A 26,971-nucleotide genomic window follows, 5' to 3' on the forward strand; every position below is an offset into this window, starting at 1 on the left:
GTAGGGAGAGTTAGAGAAGCAGGCTACCAATGCCAACATGGAATCAGAGGCCTCTCCTTCACCTCTGTTTTTTTTGCCCATGAAATCCCAATTTGCAAGCTAGGAAATGAACAAGGGATATCATGACTCACCCACTTGGGATTCAATCAATAGCCCGTCTAGTGTTTATGTCAACGGAACAGAGAGAGACACTCAGCAAAAAGGCAGAATGGAGCTGGCATTTCAGAGGGTCCTTTTTAGCGGATGCAGGAAGTTCAAAGCCAGATAATGGACCTCTAACACAATGAACCGCTGATGCTAAATTTAAACCAACTCAGGGCAAGAACTTGAGCCTTTGCTTTACAATGGGCAGCAAGACGATCACTATCGCGCCACCTTCTCAGTTAGAATAACTGAAAACTTTATTGCCATTACTGGGTCTGGAGGAGGGATTTATCAAAACTACCCCAGGACCCTAAGTACTGCCCAACCACGGTCCCGCTGGGTCGGTGGAAATTGACTTAGAATGGAAACGAGAACTTAGCGCAAACTTTTCCGTTCCGATTACGTCTATCCAGGCATTTACACTGTGTTCATCGCTGTGACACTGACAAACCTACTCATAGATTCAATGCTCTAGCTATCCCATGCACAGAACTGCCACTGACTTCCCTAGGAGTTCTAGGTGTACAAAAGCTGCAGTTATTAATCCCAAAGTCTCCTCCCAACACACTAATGGGCACAACTTGCCTGTCCCTAAACCAATCAGACCTGCAGGCTGGCATTTCAAACCTCTATTCACAAACAACAGGGTCTTCGATTTACAAAGTTACCTCCCACTTGCTTAACCGAGAATGAAGAGGCAGCATTTACAGGAAAATCCATCTATCACTGCAACATCTGAGTACCTTACTGAGCCACTTCAAGCAAGAACACTGTTTTTATATGCTGGTAGAAGGAAAGTGAACTTCTCCACCAAGACCTTTGGTACTAGAAGAAGAGAAGGATTTGATATAAAAAGTTAATACAGAAGATACACCCCTGTCCAGATCTACACACTGGAAACTGCTTGTGGGAATCTTATTCAGGCTAACTTCATGCTCTGGCTACTGATAAAACAGATTGCATGTAAATACGGTGCTAGAAACAAGACTGGTGCAATCACAGTAAAGTGTTATTAGTTTGGTGGAAAGTGAAACATTCAGGGGGCGTGTGTAGTTACCATCCAACTCGGAGTCAACTGTCTTTCCGGCCTCACTACATCTGTTAAGCAACAGCAAAGAAATTATTTCCTTACTCTCCAGCATGTACTTCTTGGCAATAGGCAAAGACAGCAGCCGGATGTGACCGACGAGGAAGCCCCAGGCATGGGCCCTGGAGAGTGTGGTTTCAGGTGGCGAAGGGCTATACGGCTGCATCATGAAGTACACAGTTAGCAAGATTAAGCCCAGCGTAAGCAGGCCCTGTGGGAGAAAACAGGCAAGTGATTAATTACACTGAAAGAAGGAGACGTCTTCAGAATGAAAACTTTCTCTGTCCAGGTATGAAGAAGGGTTCTAGTGTCTGAGCTGTGTGTGTTTTAACTTCCACTGAGACACCTCGTTTAAACAGCAATGCTAGTCACATACAGGTATAGACTTCTCATTCAGTTCCGTTCACTGGAGCTGTACAAGAATGAAGATAATTGGTATTTAAACAAACATCTGCAGACATGGGGGGTTGTTTTTAACACTTAAGTACTAACATTCTCCATCAGAAAAGCCAGGGATCTCCATGAACAGTTCTAGACTCCGAGTCTCTAATCAGATATTTTGCAGTTCCACAGCATCTTTTATGCAAGGATTTCAAAGCACTTTGCAAGCATTAACCAAGCCTCAAAACATTCCGGTGAAGTTACTTAACTGGTACAATCAGCCAAAATAAGCCCCAAAGAAATCACAGTAAGTTGACAGAACTAGGAATACAAACCAGAAGACACCCCTGCCTCACTACGCAGCATTTGTGTATTCTTGGGAAAGACAAAACAGGACGACTTTTGATGACAAAAAAAATCTTTAGAGTCCGTTGTAGAAGAGGACAATAAAACTTATCCAGTAGTATTTTTAATGGGAAATTTCTCATCATTGTAGCAAATATCTGGCCACTCCCTACTGGAAATTGTCTTCTTACCCACCACCCCTATCCAATAAATACCCTACTCTGAAACTATGTAGCACTTTCTCGCCAAGAATCTCAAAGCAGTTTCCCACCATTAAACCTCTTGAGGGGTGCATCTCCATTTTACAAATGAGAAAACAGATGCGGACAGGTGCAAGGTCAATAGGGAGTCTGTGGCAGAGCCAGGAGTACAGCACAGATCTCGAGTCCTTACCCTGAGCTTTAAACACAAGTCCCATCCTTCCTCTATATCAATCACGCTAGGAAACTAAAGTTTCCACTAAAAGTCCTGATGTGATGAGTCTTCATTAGCTCAGAGGTGAAGCCACATTCTTTAAGAGGGGGATGCCTAGACACTCATCTTTCAACACACTGAGGGCAGTTCCAAAGCTCAGTCAACATATCTTCTTCAAGCAATCTCACTGGAGAATGGGTCAGGGATATGAACGTGGCTAGTTATAGCAAAGTCTGAGAGACTCCTCAAGAAAATCATAGAATCACGGAAATGTAGGGCTGGAAGAGACCTCACAAGGTCATCTAGTCCAGCCCCCTGCACTGAGGCAGGACCAAATAACCTCAAGCACTGTGACACCTGTTCTTTAAAACCACCAAAGAAGAGGATTCTACAACCTCTCTTGGAAGCCTATTTTACTCTTGGAGGAATTCTGCGCCACTGCACAATGCAGAATTTTGCAGGATTCCGTTTCCCCCGCAGAATTGGACCTGCACAGCTGCTGGATTCTGCAGAGTCCAGCTCGCAGTAAGTGGAGCACGTAGCCTGGCTAAGCTGGTGGCTGCTTGCTATGCTTGATCCTCATTCTCCCAGGGATGGGAGAGGGCCCCAAAGACCCAGCTCTGGCAAGGGTGAGGAAGGGCTGGGCTGCACCACACCATGTCCCCTGGCAAGACAGTTAAGAAGTTGGGGGTAGTAAAGGCTCTGGGAGTACTGGTGCGCGGGCTCTAGGGGGAGGAGGGTGCTGGTGTCTGGGATTTGGGTGTGCCCACTGCTGGGCTCTGAGGGAAGTGGATGCTGGTCTCTGGGCTGAGGGGTGTCCTGTGGCTGGAATCTGTGGAGGAAGGGGGTGATAGTGTCAAGGCAGAGGGTGCCCCGCGGCTGGGCTCTTTGGGAAGGGGGATGCTGGTGTCTGTGCACCCCACACAGTCCTCTCCCCTTCCCCCGCAACTGGAACTGGGATGTTGTGTTTCTTTAACTCTCTACTCCTGGGGGAATCTTTCCTGCTGTTGTCTGTATTGTTGACATGCTTGTTGACAGGTATTTTGAAATAAATTACCAAAATAATTGAAACTGGAGTGATGATATTGTTTTAACAAATAAAATATTCAAAATTTTGCAGAATTTAATTAATTTTTTGGTGCAGAATTCCCCCAGGAGTACTATTTGTGCTCAACTATTCTTATAGTTAGCAAGTATTTCCTAATATCTAACCTAAATCTCCCTTTCATCCCTACTGATGAAGCCCATTACTCCTTGTCCTACCTTCTGCAGATATGGAGAACAATTGATCGCTGTCCTCTTAATAACAGCCCTTAATATATTTGAGGACTGTTATCAGGTCCACTCCTTCACTCTTCTTTTCTCATGAGTAAACATGCCTAAGTGTTTCGGTTTTTTTTAACCCTTTCCTCATAAGTCAGATTTTCTAAACTTTTTAGCACGTTGGTTGCTTTCCTGTAGACTCTCTCCAATTGCCCACAACTTTTTTAAAGTATGGAACCCAGAATTAGACAGGGTACTCCAGCTGAGGCCTCAGCAGTGTCAAGTAGAACAGGACAACTACCTCCTTTCTTTCTCTCTCTCTCTCTCTCTCATTGGGATAGTTTGCCTTTATTATTTAATCATGGGGAAATACAAGCTTCAGTTGCTATTATGAAGAGGAAGAACGTCAAACCCTCAAAAGGCATGTATGTATAAGCGTCAACATCTCCCATCCCTGCAGGTCAGAGAGATGGCTTACCTTGTAGAGAGCCATCAAGAGAGGGTACCGGGGGGGTCCCCTTTGGGGCTCATTCTTTTCCAAGAGCTGCTTGACAAACTTCTCAATGGCTTTTTCTGACATTCCACACTGGTGTCCAGTCTGCCTCACCAGGTCAATGGTCTCCGACAGCTTGTCATAAATGCTGAGTTCGCTGGCAGAAAGCTCCATAGCCACCAGTGAAAAATCCCTGTGAGGGGATTGAACACAGTCAAGCAACAAGAAACCTTCAGAAGCTCTCCATCACTCCCCCGCACACACACAGAGCCCGAGGCCACCCTCCACAGAAAGGTGCACTTCCTCAAGGTTCAAGGAGAAAGGAAGGCAGCACAGCTACAAAGTCGATTGTCGCAAAAGAAAGCAATAGTTCATTCAAACATCAAGGGAGTTCGTCTGAGAGCAGTTAGCTGCAGCCTTAACCTTCTTTGTTGCATCTGCGCCTTCTAGGGGTCATACAAAAGAAGAAACTATAGCCTTATGGGTCATGGGATTTAATAAGGATACTAGGCAGACAATGGAGATAAAAGGCCAGAACCTCAGATGGTGTAAACAGGTATAGCTTCACTGAAATCCATAGAGCTACATCTATTTACCCAAATTAAAGATCTGGCCCATAAAGCGTACTGCTCATTGAAGGTCACTGTCAACACTATGGAAGACAATAAGCATGTGCATTGGCCAAGCTTTCTTATGTTACAGCTTTAGTGAGTCACTTATTTTAACCAGGCACATCTTTTGTTCATTAAATCCCTTGTCCCTCTGTCCTCTTCCTTGTTAAAAATAAGTCGTGTGGGTGAGTGGAGGGTCACGATTTTATTATTCAAATTCTTACAATTTAATTCCAAGGCCAGCTCATTGTTGGGTATTGGCAATATGACATCTGCTAGCTGCAAGCAAGAAGAGTTCCCAGTAGTAAGCTCTTCCTTTACGTTTCCTTGAAACTGATTCACGTATAGCATCTCTACACAACCAAGTACTGCAGTGAGAGACTCATCACAAATACAAGAAAGAGACAACATGGCTTTTGAGGGCAAAAACAAAGAGGAGTCTGGTGGCATCTTAAAGATGAACAGACGTATTTGGACATAAGCTTTCATGGGTAAAAAACCCACTTCATCAGATGCATGGATCAGGATTCCACTGTACTGGGCACTGTACAATGGGGATGGGCTGTAGAAAGACATAAGGAAATAAGCCTTTTTGGGTTGTTCCATCATTAGAGAGTCACATAAAAACTTGTGAATATCCTGCACTGGAGAGGAGGGGATTGGATATAGGGCCTTCCCCTAGCTCTTAATTCTGAGCTTGGAAAATTCTATTATCCACTAGACTAGGGCAACCAAAAATCTATTTGGAGAGAGGAAGTTTAATCACATACAGCCCAGCACGGAGGGTGCTTTCCTGCATGGGAAAATCCTAGGTGTGCAGACTGTTTCAGGCTCACCCCAGGCTGAGAACAGGCTGCCTCACTTTTGTTCTCAACACCACCCAACAGCAGGAGCGGATAGCTTGTCCACGATGTCATGAAATTCCTCCTCTGGCTCCGCTCAGTCTAATACACCCCCTACAGCATTATTATGAGACCAGTGTACATGGCTAATTACACATGTATTTGCTGACCAATTGCTCAACTCATCCACTATTTTAAAAACCACAGATCAATTCGGCAGCCTGTCCTTGAGAGCGCAAAGGGCAGTACAACACACAGTGAAGCAAATATTTTAAACAACAACTCATTTTTGCTAATCCTCCCCTCACAAGAAAAAAAGATTCAAGAAATCACATTTCCTTGTTAGGCAACCAAATCTGAAATCTGGTTGTACTTTAAGTAGACATCTGAAAATGTTTCCTAGTCTGCCAACTTTAACAATTAACTAGAACCAAGTGATGACATTTCTAGCCTCCATTCCTGCACTATCAGAAACACTAACAAGCAATCTGAAAAAAAAGATGGAATGGGATATATGCTACACCATACTGCCAGTTTGCTCTGCTTCTTGTCATACACCATTCTTCATTCCTCATGCTTATATATGACCTGATCAGGTAAATGTTTACTATAAGATGTAATTAGTTCTTACTTTTATGAGTAGCACCATTGAGTAGTAAACATTCTGGGTGGGATTCCCATAGATATTTAGGTGCCTAACTCTCACTGATTTCATGGGAATTAGGAGCCTAAGCACCTTTGTGAATCCCACCCTATATCCAGGAGCTAGCATGGGGAAGATTGGATTGTAGAGTGCAAGCTCTCCAGGAAAGGTACCTTTTCTACTTGTGTGCTAGCTGCTTTACAAACAGCTGGCTCCATAAAAATATTATTATTTTACTGACTCTTTCATTTATATAATACACTGATTCACGAACTAAGCAAGAGCCAAAGCATCTGCAGAAAATTAAACTGTCTTTGCTCAACTTTTATGATTGTTCTAGTTGCCTTGGTACTGGAACCGCAAGTGATGTACGAAATGGATTGAAAGGTCATTGGGCCTCGCTGTAGCTCCTGTATAGATCTTTGAATCATTTGCTGAAATGCCAGAGCTCAGTCCTGCGAGCCCTCCACATAAAGAATTCCAGTGAATTCAATGAGAGCTGTGCACAAAGAGCTTGCAAAATCGAGCACTTGTTTCGTAACTGCTGACAGCAATTCCATGCAGCAGCTCATGACAGATATCCTTACAGAAAGTGTCACATCGTGCAATTTTTCTCCTCTCTCTAGTAGCAGACGCTCATCAGTGTCAAAAAAGCTGAGATATGTCATAAGACTAGCCCACTCCATATGAGTATCCACTATTAGGGAGCATAATTGAAGATGACACCTACAAATCACATACTACCATTGAAAACCTTTCACCTTTCCTTAACAAAAGTCAAGAGTAATCTGTGTTCTCTGCTGGAAAATAAAAACCTTTTCTAACGTTGTTTTAAAAATAAACGATGCCTTAAAAATATCCATCATTTACTCTCAGATCAATGCAACATGATTTATGAAATAAGAATGACAGATTAACTCTTCTACTTAGTTGCTATATACATGTAAGAAATAAATCATCTCTCTCTTATTCAGCTAAGCCTACTAGAGAAATAACAGTCTTTACATTTGTTTTGGTACTTTTTTTATTGGAAAGCCATCAGGTTTACTGTTATTAATTATTACTATTATTTAGTACTTATTTATGGTAGTGAACCAGTAAGAATCAGGAACTCATTGTGCTAGGTGATGTACAAACACAGCAGCAGGGAAGGTTCCTGAACTAAAGAATGTATAGTTTAAAGCCCCAATCCTGCAAATATTTATGTATGAGATTAAAGTGATTCACATGCAGGTATTTTCAGGATTTGAGATCTGCTCAAGCCTAATTTTAAAGCTGGATCAGAACCCAACCCAAGCAAAGGACAACTGACCTAAACCCAACCTGAGAGTGTTTAGTAGACCCAAGCCTGACATTTCGCCCTGAGCCTGTGTCAGTGTTGCCTCATCCTTGGGGCTCAGCCTGGTGGGGGCTTCCCACTCCCTAGGCCTGGTGCTGGCAATCTAGCCACCTCCTGCAGCAGGAGAGGGAGTGTGACTTGTCAGCACACAGGAGCTGAAGCATACAAAGCACATTGATGTGGCGGCCAGCAGGAGTGAGGCACACGGTAGAAAAACGGCGCCGATCCCACAGGCAGGAAGAGGTGATCAGAAATTACCAGACCTGGGCCAGTCACCTGTAATCAGGTTCTGTCAGGTTCGGGTTGGGTTGCAAGGCTCTATTCAGGATCATGCCCTTAGGTTCCAATCCTGCAAACATTTAAACATCTGCTCAACTTCATGCATGTGAGCAGTTCCATTGACTTCAATGCGAATGCTCGTGCTGTAAGTTAAACGTGTGCATAAGTGTTTTCAGAATCTGGGCTTAAGGGCAATCTATTTTAAAAGAGATGTTATTGGATTAAAAATAATTTTTAAAAGATGAGTATCGGGGGTAGCCATGTTAGTCTGTATTCACAAAAACAATGAGGAGCCCAGTGGCATCTTAAAGACTAACAGATTTAGCTGGGCATAAGTTTTCATGGGTAAGAAGTGGGTTTTTTACCCATGAAAGCTTATACCCAAATAAATCTGTTAGTCTTTAAGGTGCCACCAGACTCCTTGTTGTTTTTTTAAAAGACAGGTTTCCTCACCTACATTACTAATAAGACCCAAGGTTGTTAAATCTGAACAAATTTTAAAAATCAAATTTACATTTCACCATTTATGGTGTTGGTTTCCCAACTGTGCCTCACTCTGCATGAGCAATAAGGAAAAAAAAGCTAGACCTCATCCTGTACCTGAGTCCGCACAGAGCCCCTTTTAAGACTATGGGGTTTTGCATGGGGGCAGGGCTCCAACTGCAGCATCAGAGCCCTTGTCAGCATTTGGCTCTCATGCAATAGCACGCTGGATTGCAAAACACGACAGCAATAAGTTGAAAGGCCAAAAACAAAGAGACAAAACCCCTAAATATCTGCCTTGAAATTTTGCTCCTTAATTAGATTATTTCTGCTGACACCAGGTTATTTTGAAATTTTGTTATTTTGGTACAATACTTAAACTTTGGACCTTCGTTGCCTGAGGGTACCCCCTTTAAGGGATCACTTCCCCCTACCCAGAGCTGTAGCGCAAAGGCTTACAAGTTGGTTTGTTACTGAACTAAGGCCAAGGCCTTTTCTCTGCTCCACACTTCTCATTTTTCCACAGTTGGAGAGCAGCAGCGGTAAAAAGGGAACTATGACACCCAGCAGCTGGTGCAAGGGCACATGGGCTCCGTAACTGGGATCTGCAGCAAATGGGCAGGGTGTCCTGGGAATCTGTCTGTACCTCCACCTGCCAGGTGCACCGGGCCATCAGGCTCACCGTTCTGCCCTGCCCCCAGCACCTTCAGCGCCCGACCCAGGCTCCCCCTTCACTATCCCCATTGCCCCCCTGCCCTCGCCTTCCCTCCAGTAATCCCACCCCTCTGAGGCCCCCCCTCCTGCCTGCCTGCCTGCCTGCCTGCCTCTCTCCGTGTCCCGTTACCCACCTTCCCCATCTCCCTGACCATTACTCACCCCTCCTGCCCCAGGACCTGCCCCCCTCCCTTCCTGCCCCCCATTACCCCTCCCTCTCTGCCCCGCCATTACCCGAGCCCCTCACCCCTCCCGTGCCCCTCACCCCATCCACGCTCAGGCCCGGCTGCTTCTGCCTCCGCCCGGCGCTTCCTGCTTCCTGCTGCCAAGGCCGCAGATTGGCCGGGACTCGGGCGCCAGGAGCTGCGCAGCGCCGCCAAGACAGCCCCGGGCCTGCCCGCCGAGACCGCGCCCCCTCAGCCTCTGCCTCGCTGCCCCGCCCCACTGCCCCGCTCCCTCGCGTCCTCCCGGCCTCTGCCCCGCCTGCCCCGCCCCCACCGCACTCAGTGCCCCACGCCCTCTGCCCTACCGCGACTCCCGGCCTCTGCCCTGCCCCCACTGCCCCGCCCCACCGCGCCCCCACTGCCTCGCTCCGCCCCCCCGGCCTCTGCCCCGCCCCCACCGCATTCTCTGCCCCACTGCCCCGCCCTACCGCGCCCCCCTACCTCTGTCCCGCCCTACCGCGACTCCCGACCTCTGCCCTGCCCCCTCTGCCTCGCCCCCCCCCCGGCCTCTGCCCTGCCCCCACCGCCTCCTCTGCTCCGCCCCACCGCTCCTCCCGGCCTCTGCTCCACCCACTCTGCCCTACTTCCCCGCCCCCACCGCGACTCCTGATCTCTGCCGTGCCCCCTCTGGTCAACTGACCTGCCCCACCATGCCCCCCGGTCTCTGCCCTCCCTGCCCCACCGCACTCTCTACCCCACTGCCCCTCCCCCCGGCCTCTGCCCCGCCCCCTCTGCCCTACCGCGCCTCCCGGCCTCTGCCCCCCCCCGCCCCACTGCCCTGCCCCACCGGCCTCTGCCCTGCCCCACTGTGCCCCTTGCCCCCCTGTGCCCTCTCACCCCACTGCCCCAGCCCCACCATGCCTTCTGCCCTTATGTGCTGCCCCACTGTCCCACCTCCACTGCATCCCATCCCACTGTGCCCCTCTCACCCACCCTGTGGCCTCCCCCTGCCCTGCCACTCCGAGGAACCCACCCTCTGCCAGACTGCCCACCCCCTCGCCAATTGCCCTGTCACCCACACATCTCCTACCTGGCTGCTCTGCGTGGGTGCTGGAACTACTGGGACAAGGGGGACTGCTGCACCCCCTGGCTTGAAGTGGTTTCCATGATATACAGGGTTGACAGTTTGGTTCAATGGCTCTTAGCATGCCCACTATAGAAATTGTTCAAGCCCCCCTGCAGCTCTGCCCTCCACAGCGCCCCTCTCACCCAAGTTCTGCCCAGCTGCCTTGACCACCCACAGCACTCCCTATTTTGCTCTAAGTGCTCTTACCCTGAATATATTTTTACCTTCCCCAATCACTGTACAGCCTCACCCATTTTCCTCCTATGCCTTTGCTTTGTCCATGCACCGTCTCCCTCTATAGCTGCTGTTTTCTGCTGCTTAAGCTATTATCTAGTTGGCTACATACAGTTAAGAATGTGGCCAGTGTCTGTTGCTTTTGGCCTGTCTCAGTATATTACGCTGAGTAAAACTGCAGTCACTTGCTTCGTTGTCAACCTTTGCAAAACTCTGCTGGGAGTGCCATTTAAAAGTAAGCCGCTGCCTCATTTTTGTTTTCAGTAGTGTCCAAAATGTACTAGGCACTGTACAGATTATACAGGACCAGTCCCTATTGCGATGTGCTTACAGTCGACAGTAAACATCATCCTAAATAGTTAACAGTGTTTGTGGAAAACCTTCATAACCTGCAGTCTACCCATTTCACAGCTGATAATGTTTCAAAAGTTTAACAATGAACAAATCTAAAACGTTGACATCATTCAAACACATGTGAAAGCCAAGCAGGGCAGTGTCCATTAATACCATGTGGGGGCATCTGATCAGTACAGACTCTGGGTTTCTGTACAGAGACTGGTCTCCGTGCTTTCTGGTGGCAATGAGAAAGTATTTCCTTTTATCAGTTTTTAATTTTCCATCTTTTAAACTGTAGCTTATGGAGCAAGCAAAGGACTCTCTGCATCCAATGGATAAGGTACTGGACTGGCATTCAGAAAAGCTTGATTCTAATTCTCAGCTGCGCTGCTGGCCTGTGGGGTGTCCTTGGGCAAGTTATTTCACGGATGTGTGCCTCAGTTTCCCCATCCCGAAGTGGGAGTAATGACACTGACCTCGTTTGTAAAGCACTGTGAGATTTGCAGATGAAAAGTGCTAGTTATTGTGCTTCATTTGGTGCATATTTTATATAACAATAAGAGTAAATAATACCTTAAACAATGAAAACAGAGATAATTGAAGAAGTGGCTTTTTGAGACCAAATAGCTTGTGTATTTGAACTTTTGTACAATGATCTGTTAAAATGTGTCATGATCTAAGTGCTTGTTCAGTCCAGTTGTGCTCTGCTTTTAAGTAGCAGCTGGCAAAGTGGTATGGCTGCAGGCACTCAGCTGGTTTATTGTTGTTTACTATGATTTTCTGCAGTGCTCTGAAATGAAATTTAATTTTGAAAAATTTTCTGTTACTGGTAAAGTACTTATAGTAATTCTGAAAGGTTTAAAGAGACACAGCTTAAAAAAATCATATGGTGCAAGCAAATAAAATGTGTTTTCCTATGATATTATTATGACTCTGGGCCCTGATCCTCCAAACACACAGATGCACTTTATTTGAGTAGTCCCTTTTTACTTCAGTGACTCGTATGTAGGTGTTTGCATGACCCAGGCCTTATTTAAAAGTGAAAGAATTGTTAAAATGCAAAATTATTGTCATTACTTATGCTCTTTGTTAACTTTCTTGCATTTCTCTCAGCTTGGAGAATGAAAAATCAATTTGACTTTTGTTTATAATGTATTCAGTTTTCCTTTACAGTTTAGTGCTGCAATGTTTAGTTTGCCAACACATCAGCGGGAGTGATTTTGGTTAAAAATATCTTTTAATCAGAATTAATACCATTGGAATCATTGGAAATAAAATAGTACCATTTCTCTGTGTATGATGTTTTATAAAAGTTTGGCTTTACAGATCTACATTTTGAGCCAAATTCAGCTTATCAGCATCTCTTATACAGCTCAAATATTATGCAGTTGGAATGCATTGTTGTATTTACTACCATCTAATGGAAGAACTGAGGAAAAGCAACCATAACTAATTTAATCTTCTTTTGTAGGCAAATAAAGCTGTTTGCTGACCGATTGAAGCAGGGAAAGCGCCATCTTCCGTACATAATCCAAACAAGATTTAGGGTAAGACAAACCTCTTGTGGGCAGCTTTTGTCTACATGCAGCTGCACAGCTGCATAAAGTGAACAGATGGTCTGTTTTGGTTGATGGACACTGAGATTTTGTTACTTTCATTGTTGATCAGAATTTCCAATGTATTTGGGTTTATTCTGTTCAAGGCAATATACAGGGACTTTTAAAATAGAAATAGTTCAGATTGGCTCAAATTAAACCTGGATCTGAAGACCCCAGAGCTGGAACTGAACTGTGCTGTTAGAGTCCCTCTTTAGTGAATATGTTCCAAAGACTGATCGTAGTACTAGATACAATAATATCATTTTATAGTGAAGTGTGATAAGAGACGATAGCCTACAAGACGAATTATGTAAATTGGATTAAGAAAATATAGTCATTTTATTATTAGGGCTAAGGGACAGTTGTCTTCTAGCTGGCATTAACAGTAAAGGCAACAGAAAGTAAGGAAAGGAGTTAGGGCATTATCCTGGGATTTGAGGTACCTGAGCTCATTTCCCCCCTCTGCCACAGGTTTCCTGTGTGACCTTGGGCAAGTCCCTTGGGCTCAGATCCTCAAAGTTGTATAGACATCTAGCTTCCATTGAAATCAACAGTAATTAGGCACCTAAATACCTTTGAAGGTCTGGGCTATAGTCTCTCTATTCCTCAATTGCACATCTGTACAATGGGGCTAATAGCAGTGCTCTGCCTCACAGGAGAGGTTGTGAGGTTAAGCCATTAAAGAGTGTGACTTGCCCTGATACAGCACAAATGCAGGTAGAGTTTAGTGCCACCTAATCAGGAATAGGAATATACCAGTTTGGGCAGAGATGAGACAAGCTATGTAAATAAAAGGTTGTTAGAATGAATGGCAGGCAGAGGGCTCAAAGGCAGCCTTTGAAGGAATTTGTTATGTGGCAGGAAGTGAAACTGGCAACTCCATTCAGTGTGAAATTAAATTGGTGCATACACTGGAATAGGGAGAGGCTGTAATTTCTGATTAGAAGAGAGATTGTTAAAGTCTCCATAATGTTGAGAAAACAGATTATTCAGCCAATGACTTTGCAGCTAAGACGCTAATGCAGGAGGTTCACCCCTCTGCTGTAATAAGTGTCAGGAGGCAGGTAAACCTGACATACACAGAATGTTTTGGTGATTCAGGGGAGATGGAGTTCTGAAATGTTACAATGCTAACAGAGAGAAACAGCCCGTCAGTGAGACACTGAAACACCTGAGCTCTGACATTGTAAGATGTGATCCTTTGTCTTAATTACAAGATCCCGTCGTACCTGGCTAACCTTGTTACCCAAACTAGCACTGGTTATGATCTGATACCATTTGTTAATGTGTGACCAGTGGATCTCTCCATCTGCTAATCAGCTTTGCTTTATCTGAGATCTTTTTGGTCTTGGTCTATTCTTGGAATATTCACAGTTGTCCTGTAATGTAACTATAATGGTCATTTTCCCCAACTGTAACCAACAAATGGATAATTCCATTTTGTTAGGTCCCTAAACATCCTCTGCCTTTCTGTGAAAGTGTCCCAGCTCCTTTCACTAAATTTCAGTAGCTTGAGCAGAACTGACATCACTGATTTGTGTGATAGCATTATGAATAACACACACAAATCAAAAGAGAAGCAGAACCAGAACTAAGTTAAAATACCCTTTTATTTATGGTGTTGAAAAATTACTCATCATTGTTTCTACGTTTGTACAGAGCCTGGCACAATGGGGCCCCTGACCTGGCTGAGGTCTCTGGGATATAAATGTTAAATAACATTGATGATGATAATAATCAGCTGAGGGTCTCGGCGGACCACTTAATGATCTTTCCAAATGTTGTTTGTACCGTTAGCTAACTATTGTAAAGCGCTTTAGATAAAAGCATTGTATTTTTAAAAAACTTAATAATAATTAACATTTTTTGTTCTACAAATAAAAGCACACAACTCATATTTTAATATAGTCTTGCCCTTCTAATGTGATGGATGTGCCCACTCTCCCCCGCTGTGGCAGCCCCCAAGCTGGGGCTGGGAAGGACTGGGGTGTCTCCCTGACAGTCATAGCCTTGGAGCTGGGGAAAGTCGCCTCTTTCTCTGGCCACTGCAGCCCTGTACATCCCAAATTCCCCCACCCCCTCTTCTCACCCCACTGCCCCCTCCCACCTATCCCCTATTCCTCCCAAGGCCACCCCCTCACCTTACATGTGCATCTTCTCCAGGATCCAGGCACCTAATTATTGGAGCCACACTTGCAAGGCTCCATTTATTAGGTGGCTGGCCCTTCATTCTCTTGTGTACAGCCCCCCACGCATGTACCTTACAGGAAACTATCCGTGGACCACCTGAATGGAGCTCGCAGACCACAGTTTGAGAACCTCTGTTCTAATGCAACGATCCATTGCCCTGGAGACTGTTCCATTGCTCAAAGTACCCTCCGTTGAAAATGATAGACTCACAAATGTTCCGCTGATCAAACTATTCGATTGACTCATCGCTCCAAAGTGATTTTATTATCCTGTACCTTCTAACCATCTTTCTATGTGTTGTTTTTTTAATCACAGTTTTAGCAGTCTTTTTTGTAGGGATCCTCTATTGACCGCTGGTGTAGTACAATACGAGACGTAGGCGAGGGCAAAGCTAGATATTATAAAGGTGAAGACACTTCAAACTGATGACATACTTTATAAAGTGCAGTTGGAAAAATGACTGTAAAAATGAGATTGAGGCATATTGTGTATTCTCTCTCAATTGAATCTGGATCAGATTTTCTGAGTTTACACATTCTGAGTGAAATTCACCACTGTGCAGAGGTGCCTGCACCACTTAAACCAATTGTGAGATCTCCTGCGATACATTATAGGCGTTGCACAGGCCCTCTGCATAAGAATGAATTCCACCCTCAAAGAGGATTTTTTTATCCGCTGGCTGCAAAACTCATTCTGAGATCTGAAAATCCATCTGGGCTCTTTCTGCTTCTTGCATCAGGAGCAGCAATGGAGGAGCACAGTTTTGATCTCTTAATGAAAGAAATAATGTTTGCCCACTAATGGGTTAGGCCCTAACATTCTGTGGGGGTAGGCAATCAGAGAAATAGATTAGCTATGAATGAGATAGATTACAACTCACTCCCTCATAACTGCATTTGTTCTGTAACACTGTCATAAACAGATAGCTAAGGGTTAATGTCTCTTTCACCTGAAGCACCTGACCAGAGGACCAATCAGGAAACCGGATTTTTTCAACTTTGGGTGGAGGGAATTGAGTGTCTTTGTCTTTGTTTTCTGCCTGCCTGCTTTCTCTGAGCTTTGGAGAAGTAGTTTCTTTTTTCTAGTCTTCTGTTTCCAAGTGTAAGGACAAAGAGATCAGATAGTAAGTTATATGGTTTCTTTTCTTTGGTATTTGCATGAATATAAGTGCTGGAGTGCTTTGATTTGTATTCTTTTTGAATAAGGCTGTTTATTCAATATTCTTTTAAGCAATTGACCCTGTGTTGTATCATCTTAATACAGAGAGAACATTTGTACTTATTTTTCTTTCTTTTTATATAAAGCTTTCTTTTAAGACCTGTTGGAGTTTTTCTTTACTTCAGGGAAATTGAGTCTGTACTCACCAGGGAATTGGTGGGAGGAAGGAATCGGGGAGATCTGTGTGTTGGATTGCTAGCCTGACTTTGCATTCCCTCTGGGGGAATAGGAAAGTACTTTTTGTTTCCAGGACTGGAAACAGGGAGGGGAAGTCACTCTGTGTAGTTTCACAGAGCTTGTGTCTGTGTATCTCTCCAGGAGCACCTGGAGGGGGGAAGGGAAAAAGGATTAATTCCCTTTACACTTAAGGGGAATCAGTAAAGTCAGACAGGAGGAGCAGAGATGAAGGTTAAGAGAGGGCCATTCTTATGCTTTCAGGCTGTATTTTTTGATCAAAGCACCGAGTTTCTCGGTCATCTGCAACAACCTCTTTTCTTCTTTGGTGGCGCTGGTACCTCCATCACCTCAGTTTTTAATCTGTCTTCGTGAGCTTTCAGTGATCTGGCATGATAAACATGAAACAAATTAGCCAGTTAATTGCCCTGCTGTTTGGAATCTACATCATCATCTGTTGTGGAAAGCTCTAGTAAAGTGTAGGGCTGGGGTGTTCAAAGGGTCTGAAAAGAGTTGCATGCCCGACTCCCACAGCAATTCAATGGAATTTGGGCACCTATTCCTTTAGGCTCTATTGAAAATTCCAAGCTCAATCAAGCCACAGTCAAAACAAACCTGCTCACGTCAATCAACCCATAGGGGAGTTAAGCAACATCCTGAGGATTGGAGCCCAGATTGCGAGCTGTCTCCAGGCAAAGCAGTAAACCTAACAACAGCAGGTAGAATGATGCCTGGCTTGTTGCTTTCAGCTAGCCACCTACTCTCTGTACAACACTCCAGGAGAAAGAGAAATAGCTAAGGTCTTTTGTGCCCTCAGGTTGTGTTATTCTCTGATGGGGAGAAGGGGATTGGGTTGGCAGCATCTAGAAGTCACACTGGACGTTTTTAGTGGGGGAGCATAAGTGGATCTGGGCCCGGTATTCCCTATTCCGTTCTTCCTTCCAACAGTCTGTTCTAGGCACAAAAATATACTATTGATGGTTTTGTTAATCTGCTTTTTCAGGGCTGAATGTTTGAGGTTCAGCCTGACATTCCAGTGAAGAATCCATTTAGGGCCCATTTTTGTGGGCCAGGACAATGGAATGAACTCCCCCATGCAAGGCTGGCTCCAGGCACCAGCCCAGCAAGCAGCTGCTTGGGGCAGCCAATGGTGAGGGGCGGCACGTCCAGGTCTTCGGCGGCAATTTGGCGGCGGGTCCCTTACTCCTTCTCGGAGCGAAGGACCAGCCGCCAAAGACTGAAAGCGGCGGCAGTAGAGCTGCAGATCACGATCGCGGGGTTTTTTTTTCTTTCCTTTTTGCTGCTTGGGGCGGCAAAAACCCTGGAGCCAGCCCTGCCTCCATGAACTAAAGACCATTACAAACCTCACCAACTTCCATACCAAGTGCAAGATGCACTTCTCTGAGCTTATCTTCTCCAACATAAACACAGACCAACATATATACTTAAGGAAAAAACAACACTCTCCCTGCCAAAACAAGCCATGCCACTGCACGTGCTTCTCTGCTTAGGGAGAGGATGAGAGAACAAACAAGTGACTGATTTTAGTCACGTTGCTTAATACATGACTGGAAAGTACTCTGATACTTTGCAGTGTAAAAACTTGTCCCAGCTAGAACAGACTCTTATCTTTTCATCTGTGGACGGATCCTCAGCTGTGGTAAACTGGTGTAGCTCCAGTTTTGACACGCCCTGGGTGGGCACATAGGAGCTGCGTACATTATCTATGGAGCATGGGGATATACAGTTTTCAGCTGCAGGGGTCACGTCAGCATGTAAAGCTGAAGAAGAGCAGTGGAAATCAGGACTCAACCCATTAATTCAGGACAGTCAACAATCCCACGGCACACTCTCACCTGGCGAAGTCAATCATGGATTCAGAGACTTTGTCGCCTGACGCAGCACTGCATTCATAAAACAAGAGCTCACACTCCTGGAAGACACAAGAAGGCACACACAAATGCACTTCCCTTCCAAAACTATTTGGTAGGTTCAAGCCATAGATTGCATAGATTTAAAACAGGTGGAGCGCAAGGGTTGTGATTTTTCTCAGATAATCATCAAACAACCAAAGATGGGGGAGTCGGTGCATTTGGAGCAATATCATGGTTTGTATAGGATTTTTTAAAAAAGCACGAGAGACTAATTACGCGAGGAAAGGTGGTGATCTGTTGGAAATGCACAGCCCAGAGGGTCTCCTTGCTGCTGTGGCACAGAATTCATATGTGAATAAAATTGTGCATTGTAATTATTAAGTTATGGGAATGTTGAGAATGAAACCCAGCTTCCCCAGCAGCTTCAGTGCTAATCTTTAACGGCAAAGGAAAGTCTGGCATGCTATAGACATACACAGAGGCAGCACTTCCTAGTGGATTGAACACAGAGTTGGCAGCTAGAATGCTTTCTGGCTCTGCCAGTGAATTGCTGTGTGTCCTTGGGTAAGTCACCTCATCTCTCTGTCCCAGGTTCTGCAAAATGAGGAGAGCGATACTTGTCCATCTCACAGACTGTTACAAGAATCAGTGCTTGGACACATAAAGCATCTTTCCAAAGGGATGAGTCAGTAATTGCTTTATGTTTTATTGTTTACATAGTGCTGGAGAGGTGCCTGGCATGTTATGGTACAGACAGGCCCAGATCCTCAAAGACATGTAGGAGCCTAATTTCCACGGAAATCAAGGGAATTACACACCTAAATACCTTTGAGGATCTGCGCCAGATTCTCTGCCTCAAAAATGTTAAAGCCTGAGGCCCTGATCCTATAAGCTGCTCTGCTGGGGTTCAGTTCAGTGGAGGAGGGCCAGGGAATAGCTTGCCAGATCATGGTCTGAGTTGAAACAGGCCAGCAGGAGGAGACAAAAACACAAGGTGCAGGAGGGCACAAGATACGGTTCTGTGGTCATTTCCTGGCAATTAATGACCAGCCCGATGAGTTAAGGGCTCTCTGCTTTGCCTCAGGTCCTCAATTCCCACACTAATCATTAATGGGAGGAAATGCCTATCCTGTCAGTCATCATGGCTTAATTATAGCCTTGGTTTTGCTTTATTCTTTTAACCCCCCGACCCCCAACTAAGGATGGTGAAAGAATTTAAATGGATGGCAAACTCCAATAGATCTGTTCACATACCTTAGCCAAGCGTCCACCCTCTTCAGTAGATACCTGTCTTTCTGCGGCACAGTCTGTTTTGTTACCAAGTAGAAGGATGACAACGCCATCTCCTGCTCCTTCCTGTGAAGCAGGTCAGTTGTGGTGAAATCTTGGCCCCAGTGAAGTCAGTGGAAGTTTTGCCATTGACCATAATGGGATCTCCAGTTTCTTCAAATCATAACCCTACACAGCTTCTGAACACATCAGGGCAAAGCCTAGAGTAACCCCACTGACCTGCATGGATTTGGTCTATTGGGGCTTGGGTTTACATGATAGAGCAGGGGTAGGCAACCTATGGCATGCGTGCCAAAGGCGGCATGCGAGCTGATTTTCAGTGGCACTCACACTGTCTGGGTCCTGGCCACAGGTCCGGGGGGGCTCTGCATTTTAATTTAATTTTAAATGAAGCTTCTGAAACATTTTGAAACCTTATTTACTTTACATATAACAATTGTTTAGTTATATATTATTGACTTATAGAAAGAGACCTTCTAAAAAGGTTAAAATGTATTACTGGCACGCAAAACCATACATTCGAGTGAATAAATGATGACTCGACACATCACTTCTGAAAGGTTGCCAACCCCTGTGATAGAGCATCTCTTCCAGAAAGGCATCTGGTCTTGATTTGAAGCCATGAAGAGATGGAGAATCTGCCACTTCCCTTGGAAGTTTGTTAAAATAGTTCCAACTGACCCCAGAGTAGATTGAAAAATTAATGTAAACATTTAATGAAAAAACTGACTTTGTTTCCATTCCTCAGGATTCAAAGCTGATCCATTTTCTTTAAAAACAAAAAACCTTTTTTTTGCAATTTTTTAAATAAAAAAAAAACTGCAGAAATCATTTTCAAAATCCTTCATTTCCCCCAAATCAAAACAAAAAAGAGTTGATAGCCATTTTGACAATGTTTTCAGTAAACAACATCAGGAAAATATTGTGCAAACTATAGAAAAAATGAACCTTTATTACAAAATAAATAAATGAATGATAGAATAAAGGCTATTAATTAACATAAGAATGGCCATACTGGGTCAGACCAAAGCTTCATCTAGCCCAGTATACTTTCTTAAACAGTGGCCAATGCCAGTGGCCAATTGTCAAAAAAAAATCTGAAAAATTTCCACCTGCTTCAGTTATAGCCAGCTTATGGATGAGATGCAAAATCAAGGCTGTGACCTTTCATGGTTATTAAAGAAACCGTGAAACTTTTCCCTAAACAAGAATAAGGCTGTCAGTGGTATAGTTCTACAGGGAATTCTTAAAACACCCATCTTGGCAACCACTGCATTGTCCCCATAAGAGATAAGGCCAATTTAGCCCTCATATTCATGTAGGTGCCTGCAGCTGACTTCAGTGGGAACTGTGGGTGTTTGGTCAAGGGCAAAATTTGGCCCATATTGATGTAACAGTTTTGCTTAGTGGCTAGAGCGCTGGACTAAGACTCAAGAGACCTAGGTTCTATTCCAGGGTCTGGCCTGCTGGGTAACCTTTTCCCTCGCTGTGTCTCAGTTTCCTCATCTGTAAAATGGGGATAATAATACTGACTTCCTTTGTAAAGCACTTTGTGATCTGTGGATGAAAAGTGCTATATAAGAGCTAGTATTATTATGACGTAAAAGCAGCAAAGAGTCCTGTGGCACCTTATAGACTAACAGGCGTTTTGGAGCATGAGCTTTCGTGGGTGAATACCCACTTCCTCAGATGCAGATCCAGACTAGCGCGGCTACCCCTCTGATATTATTATGACATGAAAGACAGACTCTGCCACTCTTCAGTTACTTGCTACTGCAAATCCCAACCCTCATGTGGCAGAATAATGTAAATCAGTGTAGCTCCATTGACATAATGGAGTTACACCAATTAAAACCATCTGAGGATCTGGCCAGATACAGCCGCATAGGTTGAAATTCACAAATGTTTCTTCCATCTGCATTCCTAGCTTAGCATAAGACATGGGTCGAATTCATTCCTTATGTCATTCCAGTATGTTTGATGGGGATTACATCATGGGTGACTCTGTCTAGATAATGATACTGAGGGCTGATAAAATTTCATGGCATCAAGTACGTGGGTTGTTTATGTCTTTTTCAAAAAATGAATAGTCCCAGTACCAATGCCCTTGTTCCTCTCTTGACTATTTTCTTGGACCAATATAGTCATCCTAAACATGATTCATAAAATATAGGTGGCCCAGTTCTGCTCTGATTTCTGCCCCCAATCAACCTGGCTGAGTATAGTTGGGTTTGATGATGTTTAGGTCAGGGCAGAATTTGGTCCTGTCTTCTAAAATGACTACGTGTTTCTTTTTAAGAATATAGCATTTAAAGATCTCAGAGCCTCTTGCACTAATTAATTTAGCCTCACAACCCTCCCTCTCCCATAGAACAGTTGGGAAACTGAGGCACAGAAAGGGGCATTGCCTCACTGAGAGGCAAACAGCAAGTTCGAGACCAGGCTGGGAATAGAATCTAGGGGTCCTTGTTTCCAGTCCCCCACTCAACAGCTAAGAGTATTTCTACATTGCAAAAAAAGGTGTGTTCTTGACTCAGGTTAACTAAACCACATTAGCTAACTCAGATTAAAATAGCAATGAAGACATGACAACTCGGCTTTAATTTGGGTTAGCAGCATGAATTCAAGCCCAGAGTTCAAAGTCGAGTTGCCATGGCTTCATTGCCGGTCTCACTCAAGTTAAGAACACTCCTTTTTTGCAGTAGAGACGTACCTTAAAGCTCACCACCTCTCCTAGTTGAACAGACAGACATATTTCCTGGTTATGCCTCGTAGAGATATTTAAATAGTTCCTTAGGCTATGGCATTATGTCTCTCGGTATGTCTACACAGCAACTGGGAGATGTAATCCCCAGCGTGAGTAGACCTGTACACACTAGCTCTGCTCAAACCAGTGCCTAAAAACAGTGTGGCTATGGTGGCTCGGGCTGTGTATCCAAGGAGTCAGGCAGGACTGATTGTACTCTGGTGGCTAGCCCGAGCCCCTACCCATTCTGCCGTGGCCATGCTGGTATTTTAGGTGCTAGCTCAAGCTGGGCTATTACACCTCCCGCCTGCTGTGTAGACACATGTATGAGACAGAGCAAGCCAGTGCAATAATGAGCATCCAATGACCCTACCATTGGACTCCCTCTGACAGCAGCTGTATCATCCAGGGTAGCCATCCCAGAAGAACCTATCTTGAACTTAGTGCATTTAAAACCAGGAAGGAGGGGAGATTTATTACCCAGCCAAATTCAGATTCCAATCACACAGGGATTAATCTGGGGCAGTGGTTCCCAAATTGGGGTTCGTGAACTCCTGGGGATTCATGAAATGTTACAGGGGGTTCTTGAAGAAAAAAAATCCCTAATGGCAGACAGAGCTGTCCCTAGGGACCCCAGGCAGCACGGGGCCGGCAGCACGGGGCCAGCAGCCCAGAGCCCCTGGACTTTCAAGAGAGAAGCAGATCAAAGCAAGCGTATCTATCACGCTGAGATTTAAACTTCAAGACTCCTTATATGAAATGGAAAGGGAGGTGGATATTTTTTGCTGTTTTTAAAATTAAATAGGCAGCTAGTATTGTTTTTAAAATTATTATGAAGAACAAGTTTAAGCTTTGTTGTAATGAGCGTTATTTGCCTGGACTGCTCAAGACCTGAATGCTTGTGTAGGAGGAACTTTTTGAGTTGGCTTCTTAAATACCTTTATGCTGTTTCACATCTGATACTCCTTGATGAAACATAGGAGCCTTGTCTTATAACAGGCTTATTCAAAATGATACAAGCTACGAAAGTGAGATCTTGGAGGAGTTTTCATAATGTAATAAAAATACTGTAATGATAAATAATAATTAATAATAAATAGTGTGTAATAAGCATGTCATAATTTTTTTTTATATTTCCAAGATTACGGCTTTTTATAATTTATACTCAGGTAAAGGAGAAAATCCCTGGAAATATTCATTTTTAGGAGGAGGTTCGCGAGACTTGACATTTTAGTGAAAGGGGTTCATGGGTTGTTACAGTTTGGGGGCCGCTGATCTGGAGTAACTCAGCTGAAGACAACAGCATCACTGAGTTTACACTTCTGTCACAGAGAGCAGAATATGGTCTGTAACACCCACCCTCATGAAAGGAAGGGAAAGCCAGAGTGAAGAAACATGTAGACTCTTTGGGCCAGATTCTCTGATAGTGTAAATTGGCGTCGCTTCAATGAAGCTATCCTGATTTAAACCAGCTACAGATCTGGCCCTGTGCCCATCATGATTCCGTTACAGCATTCACATGGGCCAGATGGTTTTGTAGCTAAAGCAGAGATATGAGTTCTAGCCACAGTGCTCCACTGACTCACTGTGCAGCATCGGGCATATTACCTTACCTCTCCGTGCCTCAGTTTCTGAGCTGTAAAATGGGGATAATAATAGTCGCCTACCTCTCAAGAGAGAAATGAGTCTCAGTTCATTAATGTTTGTGAAGTACTTGGAAATCCTCAGATAGAAAGAACTAATAAAGCATAAAGAATTATAGGGTGGAAGCCTCGTCCCATTGAAGTCACTGGGAGTCTTGGCATTACCTTCAGTGGAGCCAGGATTTCACCCATTATACCTACCTGGATACAATTCAGCCAGTACCGCACGTCCGCGAAGGAATATTCTGAAGTGACATCATACATCAACACCACTCCGTCAGCTTTTCGGAAGAACTGCTTGGTGATGCTATGGTACCTGTCAGAAAGCACTTTTGCTTTTTACACTTAGGTACTTACTCTTTTTGCACCATTTTTAACAGCAATCCAGAGGTATAAAAAAACCCACAAGTACATACAAAGTGTGTTTCAGGTAGGGGTTGTGCAAAACCATGGTAACAAAACTGAAAATGCAAATGTGCAAAAATATGCAAATATTCCCTCCTGCAAGGGTGTGAAGCAAAGACACCATTTTGCAAAGTTTGACAGATAAGTGAAACTGGGGGAGAATATGGGCAGGGGTTTGCAAAGCTTTGGCAGAAATAAATTTCAAAATTTATTACAGTGTTGCAAAGCCTTAACTGTGTGTGCATCTGTTTATAGATAGATAACAGGTAATTATAGTTATGTGTGTATGTGTATATGCATACACATGGAGTAAATACACACACATTATATTTTGTGTTTACCATATACATATAAACACACAAAATACATACAGATATTTGTGTCTAGGTATATACATATATAAATAGAGTAAATACACACACTCCATATTATGTGTATATGTTGAGATAGCTCAGTAGTTTGAGCACTGGCCTGCTAAACCCAGGGTTGTGAACTCAATGCTTGAGAGAGCTATTTGGGGCAAAAATCTGTGTAGGGATTGGTCCTGCTTTGAGTAGGGGGTTGGACTAGATGACCTCCTGAGGTTCCTTCCAACCCTGATATGCTAAGTAGATACACATGCACATATCTGTGAATTTAGGGTCAAATTCTGGCCTCTCTGACATCAGCAGGAGTTTGCCTTGAGTTGAGTGGTACCGAGGTTTGGCCTTCAGTACTTATGAGAGGGGCCCTACTGACAGCCCTGGGGACTAAATGTCTCCCTAAATTCAGTCCTGCCCCAATGAGCTTGGATGTTTATTGTTCATCTGGACTTTATCCTTTCAAACGTCTTGTGTGAGCATGTATTTATGTGGATTTCCTTATCCAAAGCTGTATTTTCCTGTACGCATTCTTTTTTGTATATATAGCACTGTGCCTTACCTTTCTTGGCCAGCCGTGTCCCACAGGCGTAGAGCAAAGCACTTGTTGTCCACAAAAAGGTTTTTGACCCGATAATCCATTCCTAGGGCATACAGCACATTTGTAATGCAGTATAATTCAGCCATGAGATATGGACATGGGGCAGGCGTGACAGGGTGATATTCTATGGCCAGCCTAGATGATCACAATAGTCTCTTCTCAGATTAAAATCCCAGAATAGTGGCTGGGTTTTAAAAAGGTCTGGTTAGTTTTGTGATGACTAATAAGAGTAACAGTTGAGCATGTTCTGCTAACCGGTTCATGGACCAGGGAGATTTTCTGCTCCATTGCCCCCCTGTACAATGGATCAGGTACTTTATTTAATGTTTATCACCGATCCTGCAGTCCGATCCGCACAGCCAGCCCCTTGCTGCTGCAGAGTCCAGTGAGAGCCCATGCACAGATCAGACTGCGGGATTGGGGCCTGAGATTGGTAACGTACCCAAGCTCAAGGTATATCTCTACAAATCCATCTTAAATATGTGGAGGTGTGTCTCTCACCTTCCTCTCATGCATCAACAATTGGCCACTCCTGGATTCCCTGACTTAATCCATCATTGGTTTGATTTGGCAGGGCAAGTCCTATGTCCCTACAGGACTGTATTTATGCTTAATGGAAGCTGTGGAATTCTTACCTACAGTAGCAGTTAGGTTTGGGTTGAAGGAATCCTCGTGTAACCGGTACAGAAACGATGTTTTGCCAACATTTGAGTCCCCCACAAACAACACATTATAAAGATGGTCTGGATCAGGGCAGGTCTCTGTGGTGCCTTTAGCAGCTCCTCCTGGCTGCTCTGGTGTCACATTAGCTTGGTATCCCTGGCCTCCCAGTTTGGGGATTGCATCCTCGTTCACTTTCAAACTGCTAATTTGCTTATCCTCTTGTTGAAAAATATCCATGTCTCCTCTTGTTTCTTCTGCCCGTGTTGCTTCTGGTTTCCCAGTGCTTTGGGGCTGCATCTTGGCCTGGAGTGTATCCCCCAGCTGGCTAGCTCTGAGAAGGGCTTCTCCTTGTTCATTTTCTACACCTGCCTTGTGCAGGGCTCCCACATGAGGGAAATAAGTTGGTGGTGTCTCCTGTTTTGGTGTCTCTCTCTGCTCAAATATCTTCTCTGGCACTTTCATTTCTGGAGGCTTTTCCTTCAGCAGTGCCTGCTCAGAAACAGCAGGTGACCACACATCTGCAAGGACCACATCTCTCTTCATTGACACCCACTTCTGAATTTCATCTGCCTGCTCTGTAATGCCAGGCTGCGATACACCTGGCAGGAGAACACCTCCCTCTGGCGGGTTCTGCTTGTGAATGGTGGTTTGCATTGCTGGCTCTGAAACAGCAGGGGGCTGTACCTCTGCATAAACAACCTCTTTCTTTGTGAGTTTTTGAGCCAGATCATGCGTTGCTGGCTCAGAAGCCCAAGCCTGCTTCACCTCCTGTGTGTGAGGTTCTGCTTGAGTTGGTCCCTGTTTAAGAGCCTCTCTTTGGGATGTAGCCTGACTGGTCGAAAGGACTGAAAGTGCCTCAGGCAGGGCCTTAGGTTCATTGTCATTTCTTGAGAGCACCTGATGCTCTGAATCTCTGACCTGCTTGATTCTTTGCTCAGAATCCCCACCTTGTCTGGCTGGCTGTAAAGAAGCATCCCCATGCAGTAGGTCATCTGTCCCTGGTACTTGTGGTTCAGACACCTTGTTCAGAGCTGCTATTGCATCATTCAGTTCACTGAGCAAAGAGCTTTGGCCTGAAAGTTCCTGCTGGAAGAATGCCTCTCCCTTTTTCATAAACTCTGGGAAGGGGTCTTCTTCTATGGAGATCACTCTTGTCCTCTGTCCCAAATCAGCTTCAGGACCAAATGAAATACCGTACGGGACCCTGCAAAATAATACACAATGGCATATGCTATGTGCAGGAGAGAGAAAGTAAGGCCATAATGGACACACGAACACACTACATTGCACTGAGCTCTATGGACTATACCAG

The 26,971-nt window shown here is 44.6% G+C and overlaps 2 protein-coding genes and 1 long non-coding RNA gene across 6 annotated transcripts in view; 1 reads left to right on the top strand and 2 right to left on the bottom strand.

Annotated features, from left to right (window-relative positions):
* C5H6orf89 (chromosome 5 C6orf89 homolog) overlaps positions 1 to 10,667 on the bottom strand; it is a 33,684-nt gene extending 23,017 nt beyond the window's left edge. Inside the window, exons 1-3 of one of the 4 annotated variants that reach the window (XM_050956372.1) lie at positions 10,579 to 10,667; positions 4,113 to 4,320; positions 1,277 to 1,442 (exon numbers count right to left, since the gene is read on the bottom strand). In XM_050956372.1, coding sequence (XP_050812329.1) covers positions 1,277 to 1,442; positions 4,113 to 4,301 — 355 coding nt within the window. In that variant the 5' untranslated portion in view covers positions 4,302 to 4,320; positions 10,579 to 10,667. Of the gene's footprint in view, positions 1 to 1,276; positions 1,443 to 4,112; positions 4,321 to 8,783; positions 9,037 to 9,303; positions 9,414 to 9,567; positions 9,588 to 10,578 lie in introns of those variants that run through there. The other 3 variants (XM_050956373.1, XM_050956370.1, XM_050956371.1) reach the window with 3 other exon arrangements.
* A 31-nt stretch (positions 10,668 to 10,698) lies between these two features.
* Positions 10,699 to 14,314, top strand: LOC127052663 (uncharacterized). The gene is made up of 3 exons (XR_007774841.1): positions 10,699 to 10,797; positions 12,370 to 12,445; positions 14,156 to 14,314. It is a non-coding gene; the product is annotated as an uncharacterized LOC127052663 (long non-coding RNA).
* Positions 14,315 to 16,270: 1,956 nt separating this feature from the next.
* Positions 16,271 to 26,971, bottom strand: part of RAB44 (RAB44, member RAS oncogene family) — a 34,733-nt gene continuing 24,032 nt past the window's right edge. Inside the window, exons 12-17 of the mRNA XM_050956113.1 lie at positions 25,632 to 26,863; positions 24,958 to 25,039; positions 23,833 to 23,947; positions 19,207 to 19,308; positions 17,935 to 18,011; positions 16,271 to 16,465 (exon numbers count right to left, since the gene is read on the bottom strand). Of these exons, the coding sequence (XP_050812070.1) occupies positions 16,378 to 16,465; positions 17,935 to 18,011; positions 19,207 to 19,308; positions 23,833 to 23,947; positions 24,958 to 25,039; positions 25,632 to 26,863 (1,696 nt within the window). The 3' untranslated portion in view covers positions 16,271 to 16,377. The remainder of the gene's footprint in view (positions 16,466 to 17,934; positions 18,012 to 19,206; positions 19,309 to 23,832; positions 23,948 to 24,957; positions 25,040 to 25,631; positions 26,864 to 26,971) is intronic.

The sequence above is a fragment of the Gopherus flavomarginatus genome, chromosome 5 (genome assembly GCF_025201925.1).
Source record: "Gopherus flavomarginatus isolate rGopFla2 chromosome 5, rGopFla2.mat.asm, whole genome shotgun sequence".
NCBI lineage: Eukaryota > Metazoa > Chordata > Testudines > Testudinidae > Gopherus > Gopherus flavomarginatus.